This window comes from Anarrhichthys ocellatus, unplaced genomic scaffold (assembly GCF_004355925.1).
Source record: "Anarrhichthys ocellatus isolate YVR2014 unplaced genomic scaffold, GSC_Weel_1.0 scaffold140, whole genome shotgun sequence".
NCBI lineage: Eukaryota > Metazoa > Chordata > Actinopteri > Perciformes > Anarhichadidae > Anarrhichthys > Anarrhichthys ocellatus.
Genome location: NW_022280170.1, coordinates 415,262 through 437,908, shown reverse-complemented (window position 1 = coordinate 437,908; position 22,647 = coordinate 415,262). Strand labels below are relative to the sequence as shown.

General features: G+C 41.4%; 2 protein-coding genes across 4 annotated transcripts in view; one reads left to right on the top strand and one right to left on the bottom strand.

The window, feature by feature from the left end:
- ccdc22 (CCC complex scaffolding subunit CCDC22) overlaps positions 1-6,248 on the bottom strand; it is a 13,622-nt gene extending 7,374 nt beyond the window's left edge. For 2 of the 3 annotated variants that reach the window (XM_031877538.1, XM_031877539.1), the window contains exons 1-7: positions 5,830-6,248; positions 5,432-5,609; positions 4,408-4,540; positions 3,601-3,707; positions 1,906-1,990; positions 477-646; positions 125-340 (exon numbers count right to left, since the gene is read on the bottom strand). In XM_031877538.1, coding sequence (XP_031733398.1) covers positions 125-340; positions 477-646; positions 1,906-1,990; positions 3,601-3,707; positions 4,408-4,540; positions 5,432-5,609; positions 5,830-5,879 — 939 coding nt within the window. In that variant the 5' untranslated portion in view covers positions 5,880-6,248. Of the gene's footprint in view, positions 1-124; positions 341-476; positions 647-1,905; positions 1,991-3,600; positions 3,708-4,407; positions 4,541-5,431; positions 5,610-5,829 lie in introns of those variants that run through there. The other variant, XM_031877540.1, reaches the window with a different exon arrangement.
- A 1,268-nt stretch (positions 6,249-7,516) lies between these two features.
- Positions 7,517-18,556, top strand: tbc1d25 (TBC1 domain family, member 25). The gene is made up of 7 exons (XM_031877586.1): positions 7,517-7,683; positions 8,889-8,998; positions 9,076-9,230; positions 11,987-12,114; positions 12,209-12,397; positions 12,829-13,104; positions 14,595-18,556. Exons 1-7 carry the CDS (start codon positions 7,639-7,641, stop codon positions 16,248-16,250), a joined length of 2,559 nt encoding a protein of 852 aa, XP_031733446.1. The 5' UTR covers positions 7,517-7,638; the 3' UTR covers positions 16,251-18,556.
- Positions 18,557-22,647: the final 4,091 nt, after the last annotated feature.

Below are 22,647 nucleotides of genomic sequence, written 5' to 3'. Positions count from 1 at the left end.
CACACACACACACACACACACACACACACACACACACACACACACACCTCAGTTAGAGAACAGGTGTTCAAGTCTTACTGCAGATAGGTTTGTTTTAAAGCATGATGTGCAGCATGGTCCTCACCTGTGTGAAGGTGAACTTCTGTGTGTGGGTGAAGTGGGTGCCCTTGGTCAGGATGTGGTCCGAAGGGGTGGAGCCTCTGAAGGCCTGCAGTAAGTCAAACAGGTCAGAGGTGGAGCGAGGACCACCAGAGGCACTTTCAGCAGAGGGCAGTGCAGCAGAACGCAGCTGCTCCTCGATGCGTTTACGCAGCCGGGTGAGTTTCCTGGAGCAATACTCCTGTTCAACAATAAGACAAACTAATTTAACATGGTCTGTAATAAACATAATCATCAGCACGACAGCCGATGCATGTTCAGAGCCTCAAAAGCACAGCGGTAACAGACAGAATTGTGTGAAATGTGAAAGGATGTACCTGTGGTGTGAGACGAGACAAAAGTCCTTGACTGTTCCACTCGTTGTCCCACTCCTGAGCAGCACTCAGCTCAGCCGTGTGCTGCTCCAGAATGGACGCCACCACAGAAGCATGATGGGAAGGCTGAGCGGTCACAGGGGGAAGAATGTCTCGCTGGTAGTCCTGCACCTCTGAAATCACAGCGCGCACACACACAAACAGTGATTTCACCAGACAGAGTGAACTGAACAGTAGCACATCTGTGAAGCATTGTCAGCTTGTTTTTCAAAGCTCTGCTCTCTCCGTGCACAATTCCCTTGAAAACAGTCAGCTCACATTCCTGCTCCATCAGACAATCTGCATTAAAACCATTGAAGATTATGAAACTAATACTTTATCAACATATAATTATGGAGTTCTTTAAACACTGTTCAACAAACAGGCAATTATGAATAATTACTTAAGTTGCTGCAAATTTGGACATTTTAGACCCCAATAATGACAAAAACAAATCAGTAGGACCATGGTGAAACCATAGAGTGTATAAAATATGGACGTAGTCTCTGTGAAGTCATTTGCCATCTTGGCAGTGACGACACACTGTCTATCACACGGCTAGTCTAAAAAGGGGCAGAGAGGTGGAGAGTCGGTGGAGCTGAGGTGGCCGGGTGGAACAGCAGAGCAGACAGCTAGCAGCTAGCCACCTGAGACGGCACCCACCTGTCACTCAAAGCAGCCACGCCCCCAATTATGACCAACTTTCAAGTCTTAATAAAATCTAAACGGGTTATATAAGAATTCATCCCCCGTAGAGTTCTCTTGAGCGGGAACATTAGCTATACCTAGAGACCAAAACCATTTTTTGTACCAGGCTGTTAACACGTTTATTTCTGCTGTATAGACTGTATATAAGAAGAGGACGTAGTCGTCATGACGTCACCCATTGGTTTATGGATGCCAGTTTTGAAGCCTCAAGTTCGTCATTTTGGCCGTTGCAACCAGTGAACGGAAGTGACCATATTTGGACTTTGGAAGAGCGACGTAGAGACGCTGTGTACGGCTCTGGTAGGGTAGCGACCTGTCAAACACAACGTAGCCCCGTCGTTGCTGTATTGAAGAAGACTTGAAACTAGATATTGAGACCATAAACTCATGTTTACAATGTTTACTGAGGTAATAAATCAAGAGAGAAGTAGAGTCATTTTCTCATAGACTTTTATACAATCAGACTTCACTTTTTAGACCCGGAGGTGGCAGCCTAATTTTAACATGGGGGTCTATGGGGATTGATTTGCTTTTGGAATCAGCCTCCATTGGCCATTTGAGGAACTACAGTTTTTGGCACTTCTACCGTGGCTTTAATTTTCAATACCAGAGGTTGCTGCTTGGGTGGAACAGGAAACTCCCCTGGTCAACTGAAATCATGCAGCACGTGTAGTAGGAGGCCTACCTTTCAGCCGATTCTTTCCTGGACCTTTCGTGCAGTGTGGCAAACTGAGAGGCTGGGCGTGGAAACTGTGCAATGAACCTGGACTCTAAACAGGGAGAAATCATTAACATGTCAGAAAGTGACACGCTCTCTCTTGACAGGTTACATGTTATAATAAACAAGTAACTATCATGCATCCAGAGGCCGAGAAGAAAGACAAAATCAAGACAATCATTTATCACTAGGAATGTCCCGACAAACTCAAGTAATTTCCTGCTGATTATGTGCCGATAAGAAATAAAGTAAAACGTTTAGTTTTACTTTAGTTCTTACAGAGTTCAGCTGCATTAAACCTACTGTCCCAACCTAACATAAATAAGAGTAAAAATGTAGAAAAAAATATAATGTGCATCAGAGCTTTCTTTGGTTTGGTGACATATGTGTACTATAGAGTTGGGAAGTTGTAAAATAAAATAAATATGCAAAGTATTTTTGCCGCTATAAATTTCCATTTAGAAGTGCCAGGATAATTCAGTTACAGCGAAATTAGATTATTAAATGCCAGTTTGTATTTCAATTACATTTCTAAGAAATCACTTTTTCCATCAGTTTGGTATGGCAGATGACCAATAATACTACAACACCCATGAAGCTCGGTCACTCTCTCAGTCCTGTTGCTGATAGACTTGACACATCCCCATGTTTATTATGTATGCATGCATGTAAAGTAGTGCTGGGCAAGTTAACGCGTTAATTTTGCATTAACGCATTCATTAATTTAACGCTGACAATTATTTTATGCGTTAACGCATTTTTTTAATTTATTTTAATTTTTTTTTTTTATTGAAAGACAAGAGACAATACATATACATAACAACAAGAGGATGACAAGAACAGTGTGATAAAAGCCAGCAAACATCCTATAGTCAGGTGTGTGTGTGTGTGTGTGTGTGTGTGTGTGCGCGCGCACGTGCATGTCCTTGAGCCTTTTGAGATGGGAAAAAAAAAAAACAATAATAATAATAATTAAAAAACAACAACAAAAAAAAAAAACAGGCAAGTATTTTTAATTTATTATTATTGTAACAGACTGTCTCATGTTTATCGTTTTGTATTGGAGATATGATGTCCCTTCAGGGTTGCCGTAGAGAAAAGGCGACTTCCGCTTCTGGTCGAGGGAGGGGGGGGCAGAAATAAAGAGAGAAGCTGCATCAGCTGTTGCTCTCCCTGGAGACTACTGGACATTGCTGCAGACACTCAGATCTCCGTGGTCAACTCAGCAGACACTTACATTGTACTACACCTATATGGTGAAATTCGCGGTAAACGCATTGAAACGGCACAGATCGGGAGCGAGCGTAGGACTTTGAAGGTTAGCGGAAAGATTAACGTGAGACAACATCCGGTTTCTTCAGACAAACATCCGGTTTTCAGAATAAGATGCCAACAAAGTATGAATTATATTCACATTAGGTATAAAACATGCTACCTGCATCTCGTGAACCAAATGTTATTGCCCTTTTGTTCATATAGCAGTACTTTTAAAATAAAAGTGCGCAATACACTACTTTTGAATTCATTATTGAACTTTGCCATAACAATGCGATTAATCGCAAAAAAATCCATGCGATTAATCGCGATTAAATATTTTAATCGTTGCCCAGCACTAATTTAAAGCAGTTTTCAGACATCAAAATGCAACTTTAAAGAGTTTACTTGTGTTTCACCGTGCAGTGGCAGTCTGCAGTTAGGAGGCAGCCAAGGAACGACCAACTGGGCTTTGATTGCAGCAGCGATGGCTCTCTGAAGGACCACCGATTTACCTACAGGTAGAGACGACAGCTTTGGATGACTCTTCAATAAGACATGACAAAATGCCTTGTCATGCAAACATCCGTAGAGACAACAACATTTCCTCATTTGTGTAGGACTGTGTTACTGATTCTTACTCTTTTCCTTCATGGTGCAATGCCTTCCAAACCTTCCAACATGAAACAGTGCAGTTGTCTGGGATGGATTTTGATGACTGATTTCTTATATGTGAATGGTCTAACTAAAATCAACATGTACATTACACCCATTCTTATCCGTTACGATATACTTACACAGGGACCCATATATAGATCAAGATGTTGTCTATCAATGTTTTTTTGTTATTGACACCCCAAAAAATGGTACACTGTAAGAAAAGCTGCTCACTTGTCTAGCTGCCACCTTTGTTTGGATAAAGAGGGATCAAATTCTACTTGAGGATTATGACTCACAGTCTGGTTGTTAAACAACTTACTGAAACACCCATTGAGCTTACGTGCAGTTATTCTTGATAAAGGGTGCTTATTTATGTCAATCAAATGTAATCATCAGTGTTATATTACCTTATAGCTACAAACCAAGATTATAGTATAAATCTTAGGTTATGGCACAAATTACAGCGCATGTAACAATACGTGTACTAGATTTCTTTCTCTCCAATGACAGGTGACATGAAACTGTGTTGAGGACATAGACTGGTGCTCTGCATACCTGTCGGCTGATCTGAGGCCTCTGCACTTTCTCTGGGCAGCTTCTCAACCAGGAACATGAGCAGGGAGCGGATCTCTGGCTCATTGCTGTATAGGAAAGTCTGGTAGCCTATCTCTCCTTTATAACCAATGTCCTGCAAACCAATAGTTTGACGTATTAGGAATACTGCTGAGGAACTACAGGCAGTGATTTGGTGCTTCAATTGAGCTGGTACTCATACGGACACATCAGAACTTCGCCCACAACTACCTGTGCGTCTAATTAAGTGTCCTGAAAAGTGCTCTACAAATAAAATGTATCATAAACCTTCTGGTCAGTATGTAGTCTGTCACTACAACGGACCGAATGGAAACAGTGCTGATAATGTCCTTGAATATTCTTGTTAAAGTGAATCCAAGAGCAAAAGAGAAACATGAAAGACTAAGAATGAAGGACTCAAAAAGGTTTTCATTGAACACACTTTTGAGGTCACACACACACACACACACACACACACACTTTCTTTCAAGATAACATTTCATTTAACAAAAACCTTAATTCAAACTCCACTTAAAAGCTTTTTACCAGGGCTTTCAAACACATGTCTGTGGATGTAGTTTGCTCAGTTCGTCAGTTGTCATTTACAACTGAGCAAATTCAATCTAATGACGAAGACCATCAGATTTGGCTGAAAGCTCCAGAACAACCTAGTAAGTGGACTTTGAGTTTTAAAAACGACTGTTTCCGAGGTCAGGAATCAACAAACATTGTTGCCTTCAGTGGCAGTCTCTCATTGTAATCCCTCTTTAGGCCAATGAATGACATCATGGCAGTCTACTTGCAAAGAACAATCTGTGTACAATGAAGAGCTTCTTATATCTGTTAACCATATAAATTATTATACAATAAACTTCCAATTGTTGGTATTGATTGTTATTCAGTCATATGCTATGACCTGCTGCTTCAGTAAACTGGATTCGGGTTCAAACACTTACTAAAGGGTCTAATGAAGTCCTTCATCCTGAATAACTCAGAAGTGTCTTACCTGACAGGCCTGTGCCAGGCTCATGCCCACCCTGAAGCGGGCAGACATGCCTGGAGGGAGGGATGTGGGCAGCGGACTGCCCAGGCCTGGCTCGATCACCCGGATACATCTGACCACCGCCTCCACTATGAGCTCACTGCTGAACTGTTTGACACTGTCCGTGTCCTCACTCACCTCTCTGTGGGTCACACATTCATAACGTTAGTTTGATCACTTTCACTGCTAGCTCACAAGCTTTGCCTCCACTCCAATAACTCACGTCATGTGACGGGCTGACTACATGGACGCTTTCTGTCTGACAGCATGTTGCTAACCAACAAACCTAATAACATGTCATTTCAAAAACTCGTGGTTAAGGTGCCATTGTACACAATTAATTAAAGGCTGCCAATACTTACGTGCCGACTTGTTTGAGTGCGTGAATCAAAATTTTGTCAACTTCTTCCATCGCTGAAGTTTTTTCTGTAGATATATTAGCTAACAGACAGGATTATGGCAGAGCATCTGATGCTAGCAAGGCTATGCATTACCATCAAGTTAGCTAATATTAGTGAGGGATTCCCACGGACGAAAGCAGGCTAGAAAACTAGCTTCCATCTTCTGTTAGCTAACTTAGGAACTAGCTACTTTTTAATTAGCAAGGATGCCACTCGTACATTCCCTCACAGAATCCATAGTAAGTAATTCTACGTGTATGAGCGCCGTGCTACAAATAAGTGTTGAATATAATGAACAATTGTTCCGCATTCCATACAAATTCACCCTGACCGGTGCTATCTGCTACAAACGTAACAAATCTGACATTTGTGTGGCTTGTTCGGTGTGGAAATGAAGTAATAAGGGAACTGAGCAGTGGTATTCTGGGAAGTAGAGTTTCATCTCGATTTACTCTCGGTAAGAACAAGCGGTAACCGAGCAATCTAGAAATACACTTCCCAGCATGCTCCAAAAGAGGCAATCTCATGACCGGAAAGGTGCTGGAAAGTAGGATGGATGCTTGGTTGCATAGTTGGGATCAGGGTGGGATATGGACTGTCAAATATGTGATCATTCACATCACCTGCTCTTATTTTCTTCTTGAAATGAAGCTGACGCAGTGAACTGCATCCTGGAAAAGAAATTATCGAAACACGGCTTTTAAACAGCACGCAAAGTGAACACTATCATAGTTGTATATTTTGTACAATCACTTGTTGTTCTGTTATATCTACACATTTAATTTTGCTTATTTAAAACTAGTTTATTGTCAACACTTGATGACATTTGTCTGAACTTGTACGATTAATATCCTGTAATTTTGAATATGAAGGTCTAAACTTTGCCTAGTGTGTGACGTAGAGACTGTTCATCCTCTGAAGTGAATTTGAATTTATTCAGTCAGACAGACTATATTGATAGTGGGGTAGAAATAAGCATATTTTCTTATGGCAGTCATTATGGCAAGGCTGTGCATGCCCACAAATAGTTTTTTGGTTTACAGGTGTACATGGATGATATTTTGGCCAACTCCAAGTCCTGGATTCAAGTCCAAGTCCTTTAATCTGTTAAACTCCTAACAGTAATAGATTGGAGAGAAGAAAAGGGCTGTCCCAGTTAGAGTAAATACAGTATCTATGAGCTTATGCTGAAGATGCGTTTAAAACGGTGTTGGCACAGATACCATCTTAACACCCAAGACTTGAGAGTTAATAGCAACTTTTTAAGGCAATAAATAACAATAAACACATGTATTTCTATTTAAACTACCCAAGTATAGAAAGTAGTCCCAACTAGCTTCATCTTGACAAGCATCAATTGAAAATGTTAATAGGCTTACATATAAAATAGCACTCACAGGGGCCATTGTACTGCATTATGAAAACATTTACTTTTATATTTAGCTGATAGTTCTTCTGTACTTTATTTGAGTGTATTTCAAGTTTCAGAAAGCAGGACTTTAGATCTGAATACTTCTTCCACCACTGGTCATCTGCATGGATGTGTAAAGAGAGTTCGTGGTGAGGTGAGGACATGATAAAGATATGTCCAGTAGATGGCGGTAATGCAGTTGTAAACCGTCTGTCAAATCAAAGCAGAAGAAGATCACGAAATACAAGCAGCTCGGCTAGTGCTACCCGCTGCCCCCATCATGTTATTGACCACCGTGTCGGTGTAGAAGGAACACAAAAGTCACGACAACCACCCTGTTGCGAAACGGAGTCTTTAAAATGGCAGGCGAGGAGGAGAGGGGGGTGGTTCGTGTCAAAGTCAAGGTAGGATGAAAACGGTCTGGGTAACAAATAGTCTGACAACGTCCGCTAGTTAGCTAGCAGCCCCGTTATCGTGTTTATTGAACAGTCTGTTCAGTATTTGCTAGCTGTCGTTCAAACACACGTTCTAGTGCTAAACGTCGAGATAGAGACAGCCGTCACATCGGCTGTAGAGCAGTGTGTTTGGAGAGAGCCAGTCTACCTGCGTATGAATACATGTTCATCGCCAGCATTTGTTGTCGCTGAATGCTGTTTATGACCGAATCAGTATCTCTGTTTATCACTTTATTTGTCCCGTAATTTGACCGTAACTGCTAGTCTTAACTGACACTGACAATTTTCTATAAAAAGCACGATTAAAACACAGTATGAAGATCCAACCTAAAGCTAAGCCCACAGCAGAGAATCCTTACAAATTGGGGCTGACGTCACCTGCCTGCTCAGCAAACGCGTGCGTGTATGCACGCAACAGCAATACGTGACGTCACATGTTACCTGAACAAGAAGCATTCTGTGGCCTCTATTTCAGTAAACTCTTACTTGTTATGTAATTGCTTTACTGCATGATGCAAATTGAGATGAAATACGATGAGGATATTCATTGGTTTTGTCAGAATTGTATTGTGACTATATTAACATAATTTTTTCATCTACACATTTCTGTGGTCTAAATTAACAATTAAAGGCAACCAACAAAATGAGTTCTGTTAGTTCTTGTCTTACACATATGTTATTATTATATTGTGTGTGTGTGTGTGTGTGTGTGTGTGTGTGTGATTAGATCAGAGTCTGATCAGCAGCCTCTGCTATCAGTGTATGACTGTCTTTGTGATTGGATCAATGTTGTTATGTACTGTTAAGTGCTTTGACTTGTCTAGACTAGAGAGGTGCTATATAAATGCCAAGTCCATATATATTTGCCATATATTTATATCTGAGCATATCTTTTTATTATCATAATAATGTTTATTTTAACCACATCACCCAGCATTACTATAAATGGCCAGCATGTATTGATTTGGTAGTGCATTTGACATATACTTAAAATCTCAGCATGCGGATTAAAATGGCTCAATTCCGTTGGAAACTGTTGTCCAGTGCATTACATCAACTCTTGTCTTCTAACCGCCAAGATAGTATATTTTGTTGCCACCTCCCAAAATGTTTTCCCACAGTATCATGATTTTTTGGGATATTCTGCTTCTCAGAAATGTGATGGGGTGCTTCCTGTGGAGTTCCGCTCCTTTGCTGTTGATCCTCAGATAACATCACTGGAGGTCCTGCAGCACATTCTCATCAGAGCCTTTGATTTGAACGGGTAAGAATTATCACATTACTGTTGCAAAGACACATTATGTGTGTCAGCATTTTCTTCTTCTTTGTCTTTCAAATTAGGAAGCGGAATTTTGGGATCAACTACTTGTCTCGAGATCGGAGTGGTGCTGAAACGTTTCTGTCTCTGCTGTCCGACTGGGATTTGGATGTTGCATTTGTCAGTGCTGCCAAACCATATCTGCAGCTCAAGATGGACATAAAACCTTCAGAAGACAGTAAGAACACCAGTGTATCCTTGAAGCAAACTTAAAGGGGAAAACTTTAATACATACAACCAAATAAATAAATAAAAAGACATACTTTAGTTTGACTCCATCATAGGCTTTCTCTGCTTCTAAGGATATAACTTCTGTATTTTCAGATGGATATTTGGAGAGAATGACAATAAACCTTTACATTTATTGAAAGATAGGTTCACAATTTTTCAAGTCTGTAGTCGGTGTCCATATGAACATTGAAACAGGTTTTGTTCGCTGTAATAATTCCTCATGTTCATACTTGCCATTAAACAGTTCCCTATTAATGCATTTAATGTAAGTGATGAGTGACAAAATCCACACAAAAATCCATTCCAAAGTTTATCTGAAGGTAATATTATACTATGTTCACATTTCGAGCAACAAAAGCAACAAAACGGCCAAATGTGACTAGTTACTCCCAAAGTCCCCGCTGAAGTGTTGCTCAAGTGCTTGTTGACTTAGTTATGTCCTTATATAGAGAGCTGCAGGAATGAGTCCTAAAACCTGGAAATGAGTCAGCATTTTTGCACTTCAGGTTTCCTCGTCTCGAAGTTAATGTGTTCATTGAATGTGTTTTTGTCTGACATAAGGTCTGTGGTTAACACAAGCTGAAGAGGTTTTAACGATATAAAATGCATCAGTAAATATCCCTCGGGTGGATTTAGAAGCTTTTACATATCTTTAAAAAGGCGGTGTGCCTAAATGAGTCGACTAAACATCAGCACACAGAATAGTTTGCCTTCCTTGTTGTGTTTAGTTGCTCTCACGTTAGCTTTTTACTTCTAGAAATTGCATTTTACGCTTCAAAAATCGTAAAAGTGGTTTTCATTTGTGAAGATTATCTTGTTGAACAATGTAAGTATCATTAGCATTTGTTTGCCAGAGACTATATTTTCTGTAATAATTCAATGGAAAAATCCCACTGGCTGTTTGCAAAGGGAACTAGTGCGAAGCTAACTTCCATCTAACAGCATTTTATTTCGATAGAGTGGAACAGGGTGAAATATATGATTGGTTGAAGCTTCACCGTGGCATTAGATCGCTGAAAAAAGTTGGGACCAGCTCACGTTTGATTCGTAGCGCGTCACTCTTCTCACACAGCGATAGTGTCAGCCATCGGTTTGTAGCAACATGTCAGCAGCTTCCATTGAAGTAACTGTAGACTCAAGGGCGTAGGTTTGGTCTCAGCATTGGTAGGGACACTGCCAGCCTGCTATATGAACAAAAGTGCAATAACATTTGGTTTGCAAACACTTAAAACGCATGAGGTTCTTTTTAACAGCAGTATTCCCTTTACACAGTAGCAGTTATATCTCTTCACTATCTGTGCTCAGTGTGCTGACTGTATGTGAAACGTTCCACTGCTGTGCAACAGGAATAAAATGTTTCAGCACGTTTCATCTAAATGTGTGTCTTGTGTCTTCATGACAGTCAGAGCATGTGAATGCAGCTCTACTGTTCATCAATATAATGCTGTAACTCCGAGGTGATGATGGTTACCCAGCGATCAAAGAATAAAGACACTTTATGCACAATTTAGGTGTATTTTCCCTTTAACTCATGAGATGCAGGTAGCATGTTTTATACTTAATGTGAATATAATTCATACTTTGTTGGCATCTTATTCTGAAAACCGGATGTTCGTCTGAAGGAACCGGATGTTGTCTCACGTTAATCTTTCCGCTAACTTTCAAAGTCCTTCGCTCGCTCCCGATCTGTGCCGTTTCAATGCGTTTACCGTGAATTTCAGCATATAGGTGCACTAACATGTAAGTGTCTGCTGAGTTGACCACGGAGATCTGAGTGTCTGCTGACTTTACCGCAGCGATGTCCAGTAGTCTCCATTCCTCCACCGCTGCCAGTGAGCAACGGACTTTCAAAATTAAAAAAAACGCGCTATAAAATAATTGTCGGCGTTAATTAATTAATGCGTTGACGTGATAATAACACGTTAACTTGCCCAGCACTAATAATAATACGAATGAGTTTGCAAATATATTGTGCAAAATTATTTTTTCTAACAGGCAATTAAAATTAACAAAATATTGGTGGGGACAATTGTGCCTTTCCCAAACTTTGGTCGTGACTAGTCCCTATGGACCCTATGCAAACCTACGCCCTTGTGTAAACTGAACACAGCAGCAGGCTTCAGCACCCTGAGTTAATCAGTCTGTGTTGCTGTATAGGAACTACAGTCCAGGCAAACACACAGGGGTATTTCATACTAAAAATGGTGGAACTTTGGAAGATAGCTACTTGATTCTAATAACTGAGACAGCTAACGCATCATATAATACAGAGATACACTTTGGAGTACATTTTTCCACAGAACAATACCATGGATTTTGTCCTCTGTTATGTAAAGTTGTCTTGAGAAATATTGAACCTATCCTCTAAGTTAGAAGTGTAAGATGGTACATGGACTGTACTTGTATATCTATTTTCTAGTCTTTCTTACTCAAAGCGCTTTCACACTACTTGTCATCATTCACCGATTCACACACTGATGCAGGGGCTAGGTGCCACCTGCCTATCAGACTATCCACATTCAGCATACGGGAGCAATTTTTGGGGTTAAGTGTCTTGCTCAAGGACACATCGACATGCGACTAGCGGAGCAGATCCTCTGATTGAAGGACGACCCTGTTCTCCACTTAGCCACAGTCGCCCTTCGAGGTGGAGGTAAGCCTGAAATAGATTAATTAAGTCTGGTGTTTTTTCTTCAACTGCAGGTCCTGTTATGGAGGACTGGGACATCATAAGCCCCAAAGATGTGATTGGCTCTGAGCAACTTCTCGCAGAGAGGACTAGGTCTTTGGCAAATGCAGCTCTTCCCTTCACCCAGTCTCTACTTTCCCAGGTTCCTTCACCTTCTCCAACCTTCCTTACACAGTCTGTTTTATCTTCCATCCTCTGTCAGGGTCTTAGCTTACTGGCTTGTTTCCCTCATTCAGGTGGGCCGCACCCTGTCCAAAGTCCAGCAAGCCTTCAGCTGGTCTTATGGGGAAGAGATCAAGCCTTTCAAGCCCCCTCTGAGCGATGCAGAGTTTCACAATTACCTCAACGGACAGGGCCAGTTGACACGCCCTGAGGAGCTCAGACTGCGCATCTACCATGGTGGTGTGGAGTCTTCACTGCGTAAGGTAGAGTACCTGTGTTTTATTAGCCTACAAAGTACCTCTTCCATGTTCTGCAGAGTTCCAAATATACAGGGTTAGCTGTTAAATTTTGTTGATTTAGATTTAGATTCTGCTTCTCAATTCTGGTTCTTACTGAATCCTAGTTGTGATTCCTGGCATAGAACTTAAGTAAAAAGAGAACCAAAATGTGCTGTAAGCAGAAAGCCCCTTCATTTCCAGTAGACTTCGCCTCCTATAACATTGTTGCCCTCTATACACGAAAGAAAGAGAAGTGCCCTATTCTCCCCCTGTGTTCATGCACACACAAAATGTGCCAATTTAACTTGTATTTAAAATCATACATTGACATATAACATGATATAATTTCTATTTTATGACTGTTGTTATTCAGTTGAGGATTGGATTAACAGCTGCATTGTCTGCCGTTGTGGTAGGTTGTTTGGCGGTACCTCCTGAACGTCTACCCTGACGGACTGAGTGGACAGGAAAGAATGGACTACATGAAGAGGAAGACGAGGGAGTACGACCAGCTGAAGAGAGAGTGGACAGCCCGGGTCAGCCACGAGGACCTTGAATTTATCCGTGGCAATGTTCTTAAAGATGTCCTGAGGACAGACCGGGCTCATCCATACTATGCAGGGTCAGAAGACAGTCCACATTTGACTGCCCTCACAGACCTGCTCACCACTTTTGCCATCACACATCCACAGGTGTGTAGAGATGTTTTATAGCTTGTTGTAAAAATCTGAATCTGCTTATTAAATCATCCATATGTATCCTTAATGTAGAGGTTTTCAAAGAGGCGCCTCACCAGTCACCAGGGGAAAGCAGGACTGTTTGGATACAGGGGTTCTAAAAACATACGCATAGGATTCAGTGTGACTTACATTTTCTCTGGATATTGGATGTTCATCGCAAATAAACTTCCATAAATCAGATTAGAAATCATAGAAAAAAAGAGGCTCTTTATAAAGTAATCCAGTGAGAGTTGCCTGTACATCCATGGGTACACTGCAAACAGGAACTACTAACACCTGATTCAAGGTGCCAATTTGCAGAAATTTAAACAAACAAACACCGAATGTAGGCTAAAATGACGGTGCTGATGTTGTAGGCAATTAAGTCACTTACTAAATCTATGGCAACACTATGCTTCCTGTTTACATCCCACAAAGCATTATGAGTGCTGTAGTTACAGATATATACGGATATTTATTATATATTGAAATCCTGTAAACATACCTAGAAAAAAAGGCAGCTGATCCATATAGTCTGGTTCTGGCCTCCCTCCAGCTGACCACAGGAACCTCTATGCATTAGAGGACCTATACTTCTAGTGGCTGTTACATTTATGCCGCATTTCCATTTCATATTACGTTCTTATTTGGTTTTCCATTGGCAAAAGTTCAAACACTGCAGACCACTAATTGGTCAAAGAGAATCTGCACCAGCACATCACGGGACATCCTGCACAAACCCGCCATTTTACGTGGCCAAGCTACTGACCGAGGGCGTTCCTCTGTTTGGTTGTCCATTAAAGGATCCTACGAGAGAACACACTGTGTTTGTGTCACGTTGAAGGTGATGTCATGGTAGTTTCACACGGCGTCGCTATGACGATCAGCTAAGAATACCTGGTACCAAAGGCAGTGGAGTCAAGCAGAGCCACACCATGCAGTGGAAATTCTGCAAAAGAAAGTTTATAAATAATCATAAGAATACAAGTGCGTATGAAATATGATTATTTGATATTATCATAACAAAACACACCCACAAGTATGAATACATATTGTCATTAACAGCAGGGGTGCAGTACTAGAGAAACAAGACAAAAGCGTGGCGGAGATGAATGCATCATTTGTGCTGAAAGACATGATTACCTTGTTTCCCAAATACAAACGGAATCATTGGTATTCAGGAGCAATAGTTTATCTGTCTATCCATTATTACATGTTTGACAGTTGAGTTGTACCTGCATGTTACCTACTGAGTCATACTAGGGGTTTGTTGTGTAGTGTTAGTTTTAAATGTATGTAAAGCAGAAGAAGAGATTGATAAATCACATACTTTGCATTGAAATGAGCGTATGCGTGATAGATGTTGATACCTTTCGACTAAAAAACTTCTGTTCATTTATTATTTAGTTATTTTCTTTGTAAACTGTAGCCTAATGTAACTGTGTGGATGTGTTGTTTTTCAGATATCATACTGTCAAGGCATGAGTGATATTGCCTCCCCTATACTTGCGGTAATGGACAATGAGGCACATGCCTTCATTTGCTTCTGTGGCATCATGAAACGCCTGGAGGGGAACTTCCGGCCAGATGGGCAGCTCATGTCTGTTAAGTTCCAGCATCTAAAGCTGCTCCTGCAGTACTCGGATCCCGAATTCTACTCCTACCTGGTGTCCCGAGGAGCTGACGACCTCTTCTTCTGTTACCGCTGGCTGCTCCTGGAGCTCAAGCGGGAGTTTGCGTTTGACGATGCTTTGAGGATGCTCGAGGTAACTTGGAGCTCTCTGCCCCCGGATCCTCCTGAAACCGAAGTGGAGCTACAGGGACCACCAGTGGAAACCGATGAAACAACATCCCACGGAGACAATCACAAGACAGTTGAGAATTGCCTCGGAGATGATAAGGAACAAAAAGAGAAGCAGCGTAGACGACATATGCTGAGGCCTTCAAGAGAAGAACAAGATATGAGCAACAATGCTGTCATAGAAGGAAAAGACAGAAGAAATGTAGGCACTGGAAAGGGGAGCGAGAGAGGTGAAGATGCTAATCCTCAAGTGAGCATGGAACAGGTTGCTATACAGGCGCCTCCTTTTGAGAGGAAAACCAGTTTTGGGGAGTTTAAATACTATACTGCCCGAAACGAAGACAGTTTTCATATGGAGGATGCTGAGCAGCCACAGGGTTTGATGTCTTCAAAGTCCGTAACAAGCATTCCACAGCGCCAGTCCACCGTTGATAGTGAGGAGGACACAGGAGAGAGAACACCTCTCATAAAAAACTATGACAGTGGTTTCTCTCCATTGTCATCGCCTCCTCTCTTTTCTAGTGGCCTACCAATCTGGAAAACTGGCCCCTCTGTGTCCCCCACATCTCCAGCTTCATCCTCCAGCTGGCCAGGTGCCTCTCCAGACTCTCCTCCAAAATCCACATCCCTGTCCACAACCAATGGAAGTGAGGCCTTACCAAGAACTGTCCAAAAAGTATTGACCTCTTCTGCCCAAATGCTCAGCAGTACAGGGATTAACTCCCCCACGACCCCCACTGTAAAAACCTCTCCAACCCACAATCGATCCCTGCTCTCTTCACCCATTTTGTCCTTTGGAAGAGGCCCTTCGCTGTCTGGCAGCAGGTCGTCCCCCAGCACCACAGCTAACACTCCCAGTTCTTTAAAGGCTGAGACCACCGGGATCAAACAGTGTTCCCTGCCGCCTCCTCAAGAGTTCGGCAAAGGCAATCCCTTCATGCTGTTCCTGTGCCTGTCCATCCTGCTGGAGCACCGAGACCACATCATCAAGAACAGCTTGGATTACAATGAGCTGGCCATGCACTTTGATCGCCTTGTGCGGCGCCACAACCTGAGCAGGGTGCTGCAGAGGGCCAAGGCATTATTTGCAGACTACTTGCAGAGTGAAGTGTGGGACTCAGAAGAAGGGGACGAGGTTAGCTCGGACTCCCCGACAACCGCTACCGCTGGTCAACACTCCCCGTCTTCAACCATCTCTGCCAGGCCCATGTACAGCCCCTTAGCATCGCCTCAGCCTTCGTCTCTGAACTCAACCTATAACCTGGCCACCACCATACCCTCCCCAACAGCTCACGTTTTCCTTTCTCCCACTTCCTGATTCCATCATACATCATTGGCTTCCCATCCTCAGTGAACTCCTCTAACTGTGGCCCATTGGAGGTGCAGACCTGTTATGGACCACCCTCCACATTGAATTGGGCTGTTAATGATCTTCTCATTCTGTGTATGCTTGAATACGTATGTATATTCCTTATGTCTGTAATCCTAGTTACGTTTCATTTTTCTTAGCCATTTTGTTGTCTGTCCTTGAAGAGGGGTTGAGAGAGCTTTATTTCTCATCATATCTTGCTGATGCATGAAATGTTAGACCCTGTGACGCTGGTGTCTGACAGTTAGACAGTTTGGCTGATTAACCAGAACCGACAAATGTTTTGCCGCTTGGTGCATTTAACCTTTGTTGTCCTTTTTATGAACCTCGTTTACAAGCTCCTGTTCTGTCCAATAAGCCACACACGTGTCTTAACTAAAGCTCTTAAGTTATGATGGTTATAAACATAACAGAAAGGATTTATTGTCAGTCTGTCAAACGGTAAACTGACGACAACACTTGGAAACAAGACAAGGCCAGCACATGTACTGTACTTCCCTAACCTTCGTGAGGCAGCCTGTCGCCATGAACCTTAAAGGCTGAATCAACACCACATTCACATAGTGAAACCAACAAAGAGTGCTGAGGTCACAAACGGGGTGAATTTAAGTGATGTCAAAAGGGTGTTTTGCCTTTGACAGCGATATAAAACCTCTGCTGTTTGAACAGTTCAACCCTCAGAGAGAAGTAGAGCTGTCTAAAACCTTCACAGGAAAGAGGGCTGAGACCTCTGGTAGAGTGAGGGACTATATTGACATGATGCTCACTTACAAACACCAAATATTTAGAGGGGAAATCTACTGATGTTACACAGGAAGTCCTACTCACCCTGTGAAAACAGAGCTTTGTCAAGTCGGAGGCAAAGCAAATCTTAGGAGCGGTGTTCAAAGACACGATTTGACACAAATTTGCCTTGAGCTACATGAATTGACACAAGGACAATGCTTCAACTTATCCCAGCGCTTGTGAATCTACTTCATAGGCAAAGAGAAAAAAGAGAGTGCAGGAAATAACTGAAAGCTGGCTGTCCTGGGGTCAGAGGTTCAGTCCCCCAGACGGGGTCTATGCGTCCGTCACTAGCTTACAGCTAACGTTTGTATGTTTGTCAGTAAATTGGCAGTTTGGGGCGAATAAACACAGACCGTATAAACGGCCCAGCACTCAAACTCACGTGAAGGATACAAGGCAAAGAAGGTGCTTCATTTTTTATCTGAACACACATTGAGGAAATAACCCTGATGATGCGGGGGACATGAGAGTTCTCTATTTGGGCATAGAGACGACACGTATGAGAGACAGCCCTCATTACAAGCTGGGGTTGCACAGTTTACCATGCAGGGAGGGTTGCATTATGGGAAATGGTGGATTCAGTGTTTTTTTTTTTGGAGCTTAACCCAGTTACTGCTGTCTGCTTCTGCTGCTTCCATTTTAACGGTTCTTTTAAAATATGTGCAAACTAAGTGCAATACTAGATCACAAATTCAACATACATTGCCCAAAGTTGTTTGGGAACCGTGTTTTCTTTTACTCTACTGAATCTGGACTTGGTGGCATAATACCCAGAGATATGGATTGAAACAGAACAATGTTGTCGAGGCTCATATATTCCACCACTACTACATTCATACTGTTTATGATTTATGCTGTAGATGAGCCCAAATGAATCAGTGTCCTCTTTAACATGTCATTGTGTTGCTATGAGCTTGATATTCTTGTAATTTCTGCTATCACCAAAACCAAAGTTTCTAAAGGTTTAATGTCGTTTGAATACGATTACTGCTTCAGAAAAAAAAGTGATTCCATAATTTTTATTTTTTCCCCCAAGTGCACCATGGGTAAGGTGAGGTAGAGAGGACAGAGGTCTTAAGCTAAACTCACATCAGAGATTTTGGTTTAGTACAATGAGTATGTATCGGTAATATGTTCACATGGGTGTTTTAATTTAGGCAAAATAATTATTCTACAGCCACAGGTGTTATTTTATTGTTTTGTTTTTGCTTTTCTAACTTTGAATGTTACTCAGCCAATCACAACTGAGAACTGCCAACAACTGTTTTGTGAAGTCCGACCCCCGAGGAGCAGATGAGACTATTCATAAAGTAATGAACCTAACCATGTCACACTAAGGATGTGTGGATGCAGTACTGTAGAGACACTTTGGTGGTGTTCTCCATTGTACAGATACCATTCTGGTAATACACTGTATGTGCTGGACTCATACATTCAAACAGTAGTAAAGTAAGTACTGTACAGTATTTAATGCTTTGTTGGGTCATTATTTGGAGATTTATAATTTTAGCACTTTAGTTATTTCTGTTTCCCAAAGACTGTCTTTTTTTCTGTGTTATGATTTCAAATGTTTCTCTTAATGAGGCTACTTTAATGCACAATTTCAGGTATCACTTACTGGCAGTCTTTATACTAGCTTTGCATGGTTGCTGATGAGAAGGGAGTACTGTTTAATATCTTTATCATTTTTTTGTGTGATAGACATTATAAAAAGGAATATGCTGTGATGCCACTTGGCAAAAAAAAGTTGCACATTTTGGCAGAAAAGTGCCTCACTTGTTTAAAGCCTTGATTTATATTCCCATTAGTGCTCTTAACATCTGTCTACATAGTGTCGTCATGGGCTGACTGAACTGAAGTCAACTGAAGTTGAAGGGCTGAGAGACGTCTGAGGTCAATGATTGGTCCACAGACATTGACTTGGCTGGCGAGCTGTGACTAACCTCTGATGGATTTTAACAGGAGTGCGACTGGATTGTTTCAGTGATTGCATGCATGGTGTTCACTGCAAAGGAAAAGCTATTTTAACCATTAGAAAATATCACAGCATCCAACCAAATTCTATTTACTACTACATGAGTCTTATCTTACTGTCTCACCAACATTTTTGGAAAGCCAATGATTTTCTGCTAGGAAACGAGAAAAAGTGGATGTCTATTTTTTAAAACATTTCTAAGTAAAACCACTTAAGCCACTGTGTCAAAGGTATGATATGCAAAGTCTAAAACATTTAATGGATTAAGACAAAATTATGAGAAATTAAGTCTAAATGTTGACACACTGTCAAAATGATAATAAATTAACACATAAATTCAATTATTATAAGTCAATATCTGAATTTGGACCTACAATAAGTGTATGTTTGTTATTCCTAACTTTTAATAAAGCAGTAAAGGTATATTATCTATGTAAAGTTATAGTGAATGTTAAGTGCTGTGTTGTGTTTGTGTGTGCTCTCCCTGTTTTCCCTCAGTCTTCTCGGGTGCCACCCTCTCTCCCGGATGCCAGCTGCAGCGACTGATTGGACGCGGCTGCGTTCAATCGCGATTAGCTGTGGCTGGTGGCTAAAAGGAGAGGATCTCTTGAAGGACGATCTCTTTTCAGGGGAGCTGAGTGCCGGCATCACGTTGTGTAGTTACGTCAGCTTGGAGCCGCGAAAAAAACACCGGATGACAGACGACGGCTGTGGAGATCGAGAGACGGCAGCACTGAAAGCGGTTTTTTTAGACCTTTTGATTTGGCGGTTGGCATAAACTGGGTTGTGACTGGATTAGGGTGGCAAATCAGGAAATGGATGAGGAGGATAATGTGGATTGTCAGGGCTGGAATCCGGTATCTGGTGGGAGAGGAGGACGAAAGAAGGGAGGGAACAGGCAGAGTGAGGGAAGTTTGAATGGGAGTCAAAATAATAAAATAAGCTTGGAGGGAAACAGTTCTGATGAAGGAAATGGAGTTGGTCGAAGGAAGATTGTGAGGGAGGAATTTAAAATGATCCTTAAATTCAGAAAGGAAGATGAGCATATCGGTCTAGGGAATTGAGAAAGAAGATCGGAGAAGTGGAAATGGCTAAAGTCTTGAGGGACGGAAGCTTATTGATATGTAAAACGGAAGAACAAAAAAACAAAACTATGGATATTTTTGACTTTGGTTCTGTGATTTTTCCGTTTTTGAATTCAGAACCAAAAACGGAAATACGACCGCCCATTTCCGTTTTCCCGTTTACGGTTTCAAACGAAAAACGAGAATACCATGTTATTTCGTATTTTGTTTTTTCCCGAATTAACGGTAAAACGTACACGGACCTAGAAAGTATCTGTAAAAAAATGATAAGTGAAAAAAGATCTGTGAGTGAGAATCGAGTGACACGAGGAGTGATAACAGGTATTCCTGTAGAGAACATTGAAAAACTCAAACGGAGTATTTGTGGGGGGAAAGTGAGCAGAATGAAGAGGTTGCTAAGAACAGTTAATGGAGAAAGGGTTGATAGCCTATCTGTTCTTATTGAGTTTCAGGATTCCGTACTTCCTGAAAGAGTCAAAATCGGGTGTATGAGTTTCCCGGTGAGGCCCTATGTCCCGCCCCCGCTTCGCTGCTACAAATGCCAGAGATATGGACATATAGCAGCAGTTTGCAAAGGGAAACATAGATGTCCCAAGTGTGGAGAGGATCACAGAGTGGAGTGTAAGGATAATATGCAGGATAAATGGTGTAATTGTGGTGGCCAGCACAGGGTAACATATGGTGGATGTGAAGTCAGGAAGAGGGCGGTGGAAATCCAATAGGTAAAAGCAGGAAACAACATAAGCTATGCAGAGGCTGTGAAGAGGACACAAGGACAAAGAGTAACTAGAAAATGCATTTCCTGCTGAAAATGCGTTGGAATGCTGAAAGCTGAAATTAATTGTAAAAAAATTGCTGAAAATTAAGAAATGGGAGACTACCTGTCTGAAAAAGGTTGAAGCTCGAAAGCATTTAAACTGCACTGCTGAAAACCCTTCTAGTTGAAATGTCTAACTATGGTGTCTGTAGCTGAAAGTATGAGGAAGAAGAAGGCTTTGAAAGTTGAAGAAGTTTAACAGGATTTGAAGATTTTCTCCATAGAGATCCCATTTATAAAAAAAAAAAAAAAAAAATTGCAAATAGCTAAATATTTCAAAAAGATTACAAATATGAAAAGTCAAAGCACCCCTCTCCTGAAAGAGCTGAACATTTTGAAAGGGAAAAGTCCTGTAGTGATATTTGTAGTAGTGGAAGTTGTAGTAGAAGTATTAGTAGTATTAGTAATTAGAAGAAGTAGTATCAGTAGTCGTAGTAATAGCTGTAGTATTGGTCGTAGTATTTAATATAACAGTTGTAGTAGTAGTTATAGTAGTAATGACAGTAGAAGTAGCAGTAGTACTAGTAGCAGTTGTACTAATAGCCGTAGTAGTAATACTACTTGTAGTAGCATGAATAGCAGTTGTAGTATAAGTAATAGTAGTAGTGGTGGTAGTAATAATATTGATGGTAGCAGTAATAGTAGTAATAGTAGCAACAGCAAAAGTTATAGTTGAAGTAGTAGTAGTAATACTATATTAGCAGTAGTAGTTGTCGCAGTATTAGTCAGAGCATTAAGTTTTTCAACAAAAAAGCCTAATTTTGAGCTTAACGCTTAAATACAGTTAATCCATGAGGCTTTTATTTTGAAAGAGTGGGGCTGGGTGGGGGAGAAAGGAGAGGAGACAGAATCAGAATGTATGAAACACAGGTTATTAAATGAGTCTTCATCAAAAGCATTCCAGTTAGATTTCACTCTGTGGGGCTTTTATTTTGAAAGGGTGGGACTGGGTGGGGGAGAAGAGACAAAATCATAATGTTTGACACACATAAACGGAGGTTATTAAATGACAGGCTTCATCACAAGCATTTCAGGTAGTTCACTCTCTGGGGCTTTTATTTTGAAATGGGGTTGGGGGGTGGAAAGTCCTCTTAAAATCTCTAAGACCTGAATGACTGTATGAGACAGAGAGAGAAAGCCTGAGTGTGTGTGTGTAACTGGTTGCCATGGTGACGACGCACCTGGTGTTAGAGGCAGACTGATTTAAGTATCCAAAATATGGATACCGTGAGAAAGATAAGACTGCTGAACGCGGTAATGTTTTTTTAATGTTTTTTTATGCTTGTGGTGTTAAAAATGTGAGCTGCAGAGCAATAGACAAAACTGGTACCGTCTGCTTTCTTTGAGAAATGAGTGGTCAGATTTAACATGGAGTCTAATGGAGCAGTTGGCTGGATTTCATGTCGCTCTGCGGCTCCTTGAGCCAAATGTGCAAGTCTGTGGGATTCCCCAGTCATTTGTCTACGACAAGGACAAGATTAGCTACTTCTCCATTAAAAATGATGCATGAACAGTGAAGATTGTGGACTCGGTGGCAAATGACTGTATGAGAGAGAGACACACACACAGAGAGAGGGGGAGGAGTGAGTGTGCCAGTGCCTCTCTGTGTTTATCAACATCACTAATTAGCTTAATCAGAAACACCTGTGTCCTTGCAGCCTTTTCATGGAGATTAAACAG

Excerpts from the sequence above, each read along its gene's own strand:
- tbc1d25 (XM_031877586.1), top strand. The coding sequence starts at position 7,639 with ATGGCAGGCGAGGAGGAGAGGGGGGTGGTTCGTGTCAAAGTCAAG. Across the intron at positions 8,999-9,075 it reads AGAGCCTTTGATTTGAACGG|GAAGCGGAATTTTGGGATCA; the intron begins GTAAGAATTATC and ends CTTTCAAATTAG. Across the intron at positions 12,115-12,208 it reads CCCAGTCTCTACTTTCCCAG|GTGGGCCGCACCCTGTCCAA; the intron begins GTTCCTTCACCT and ends TCCCTCATTCAG.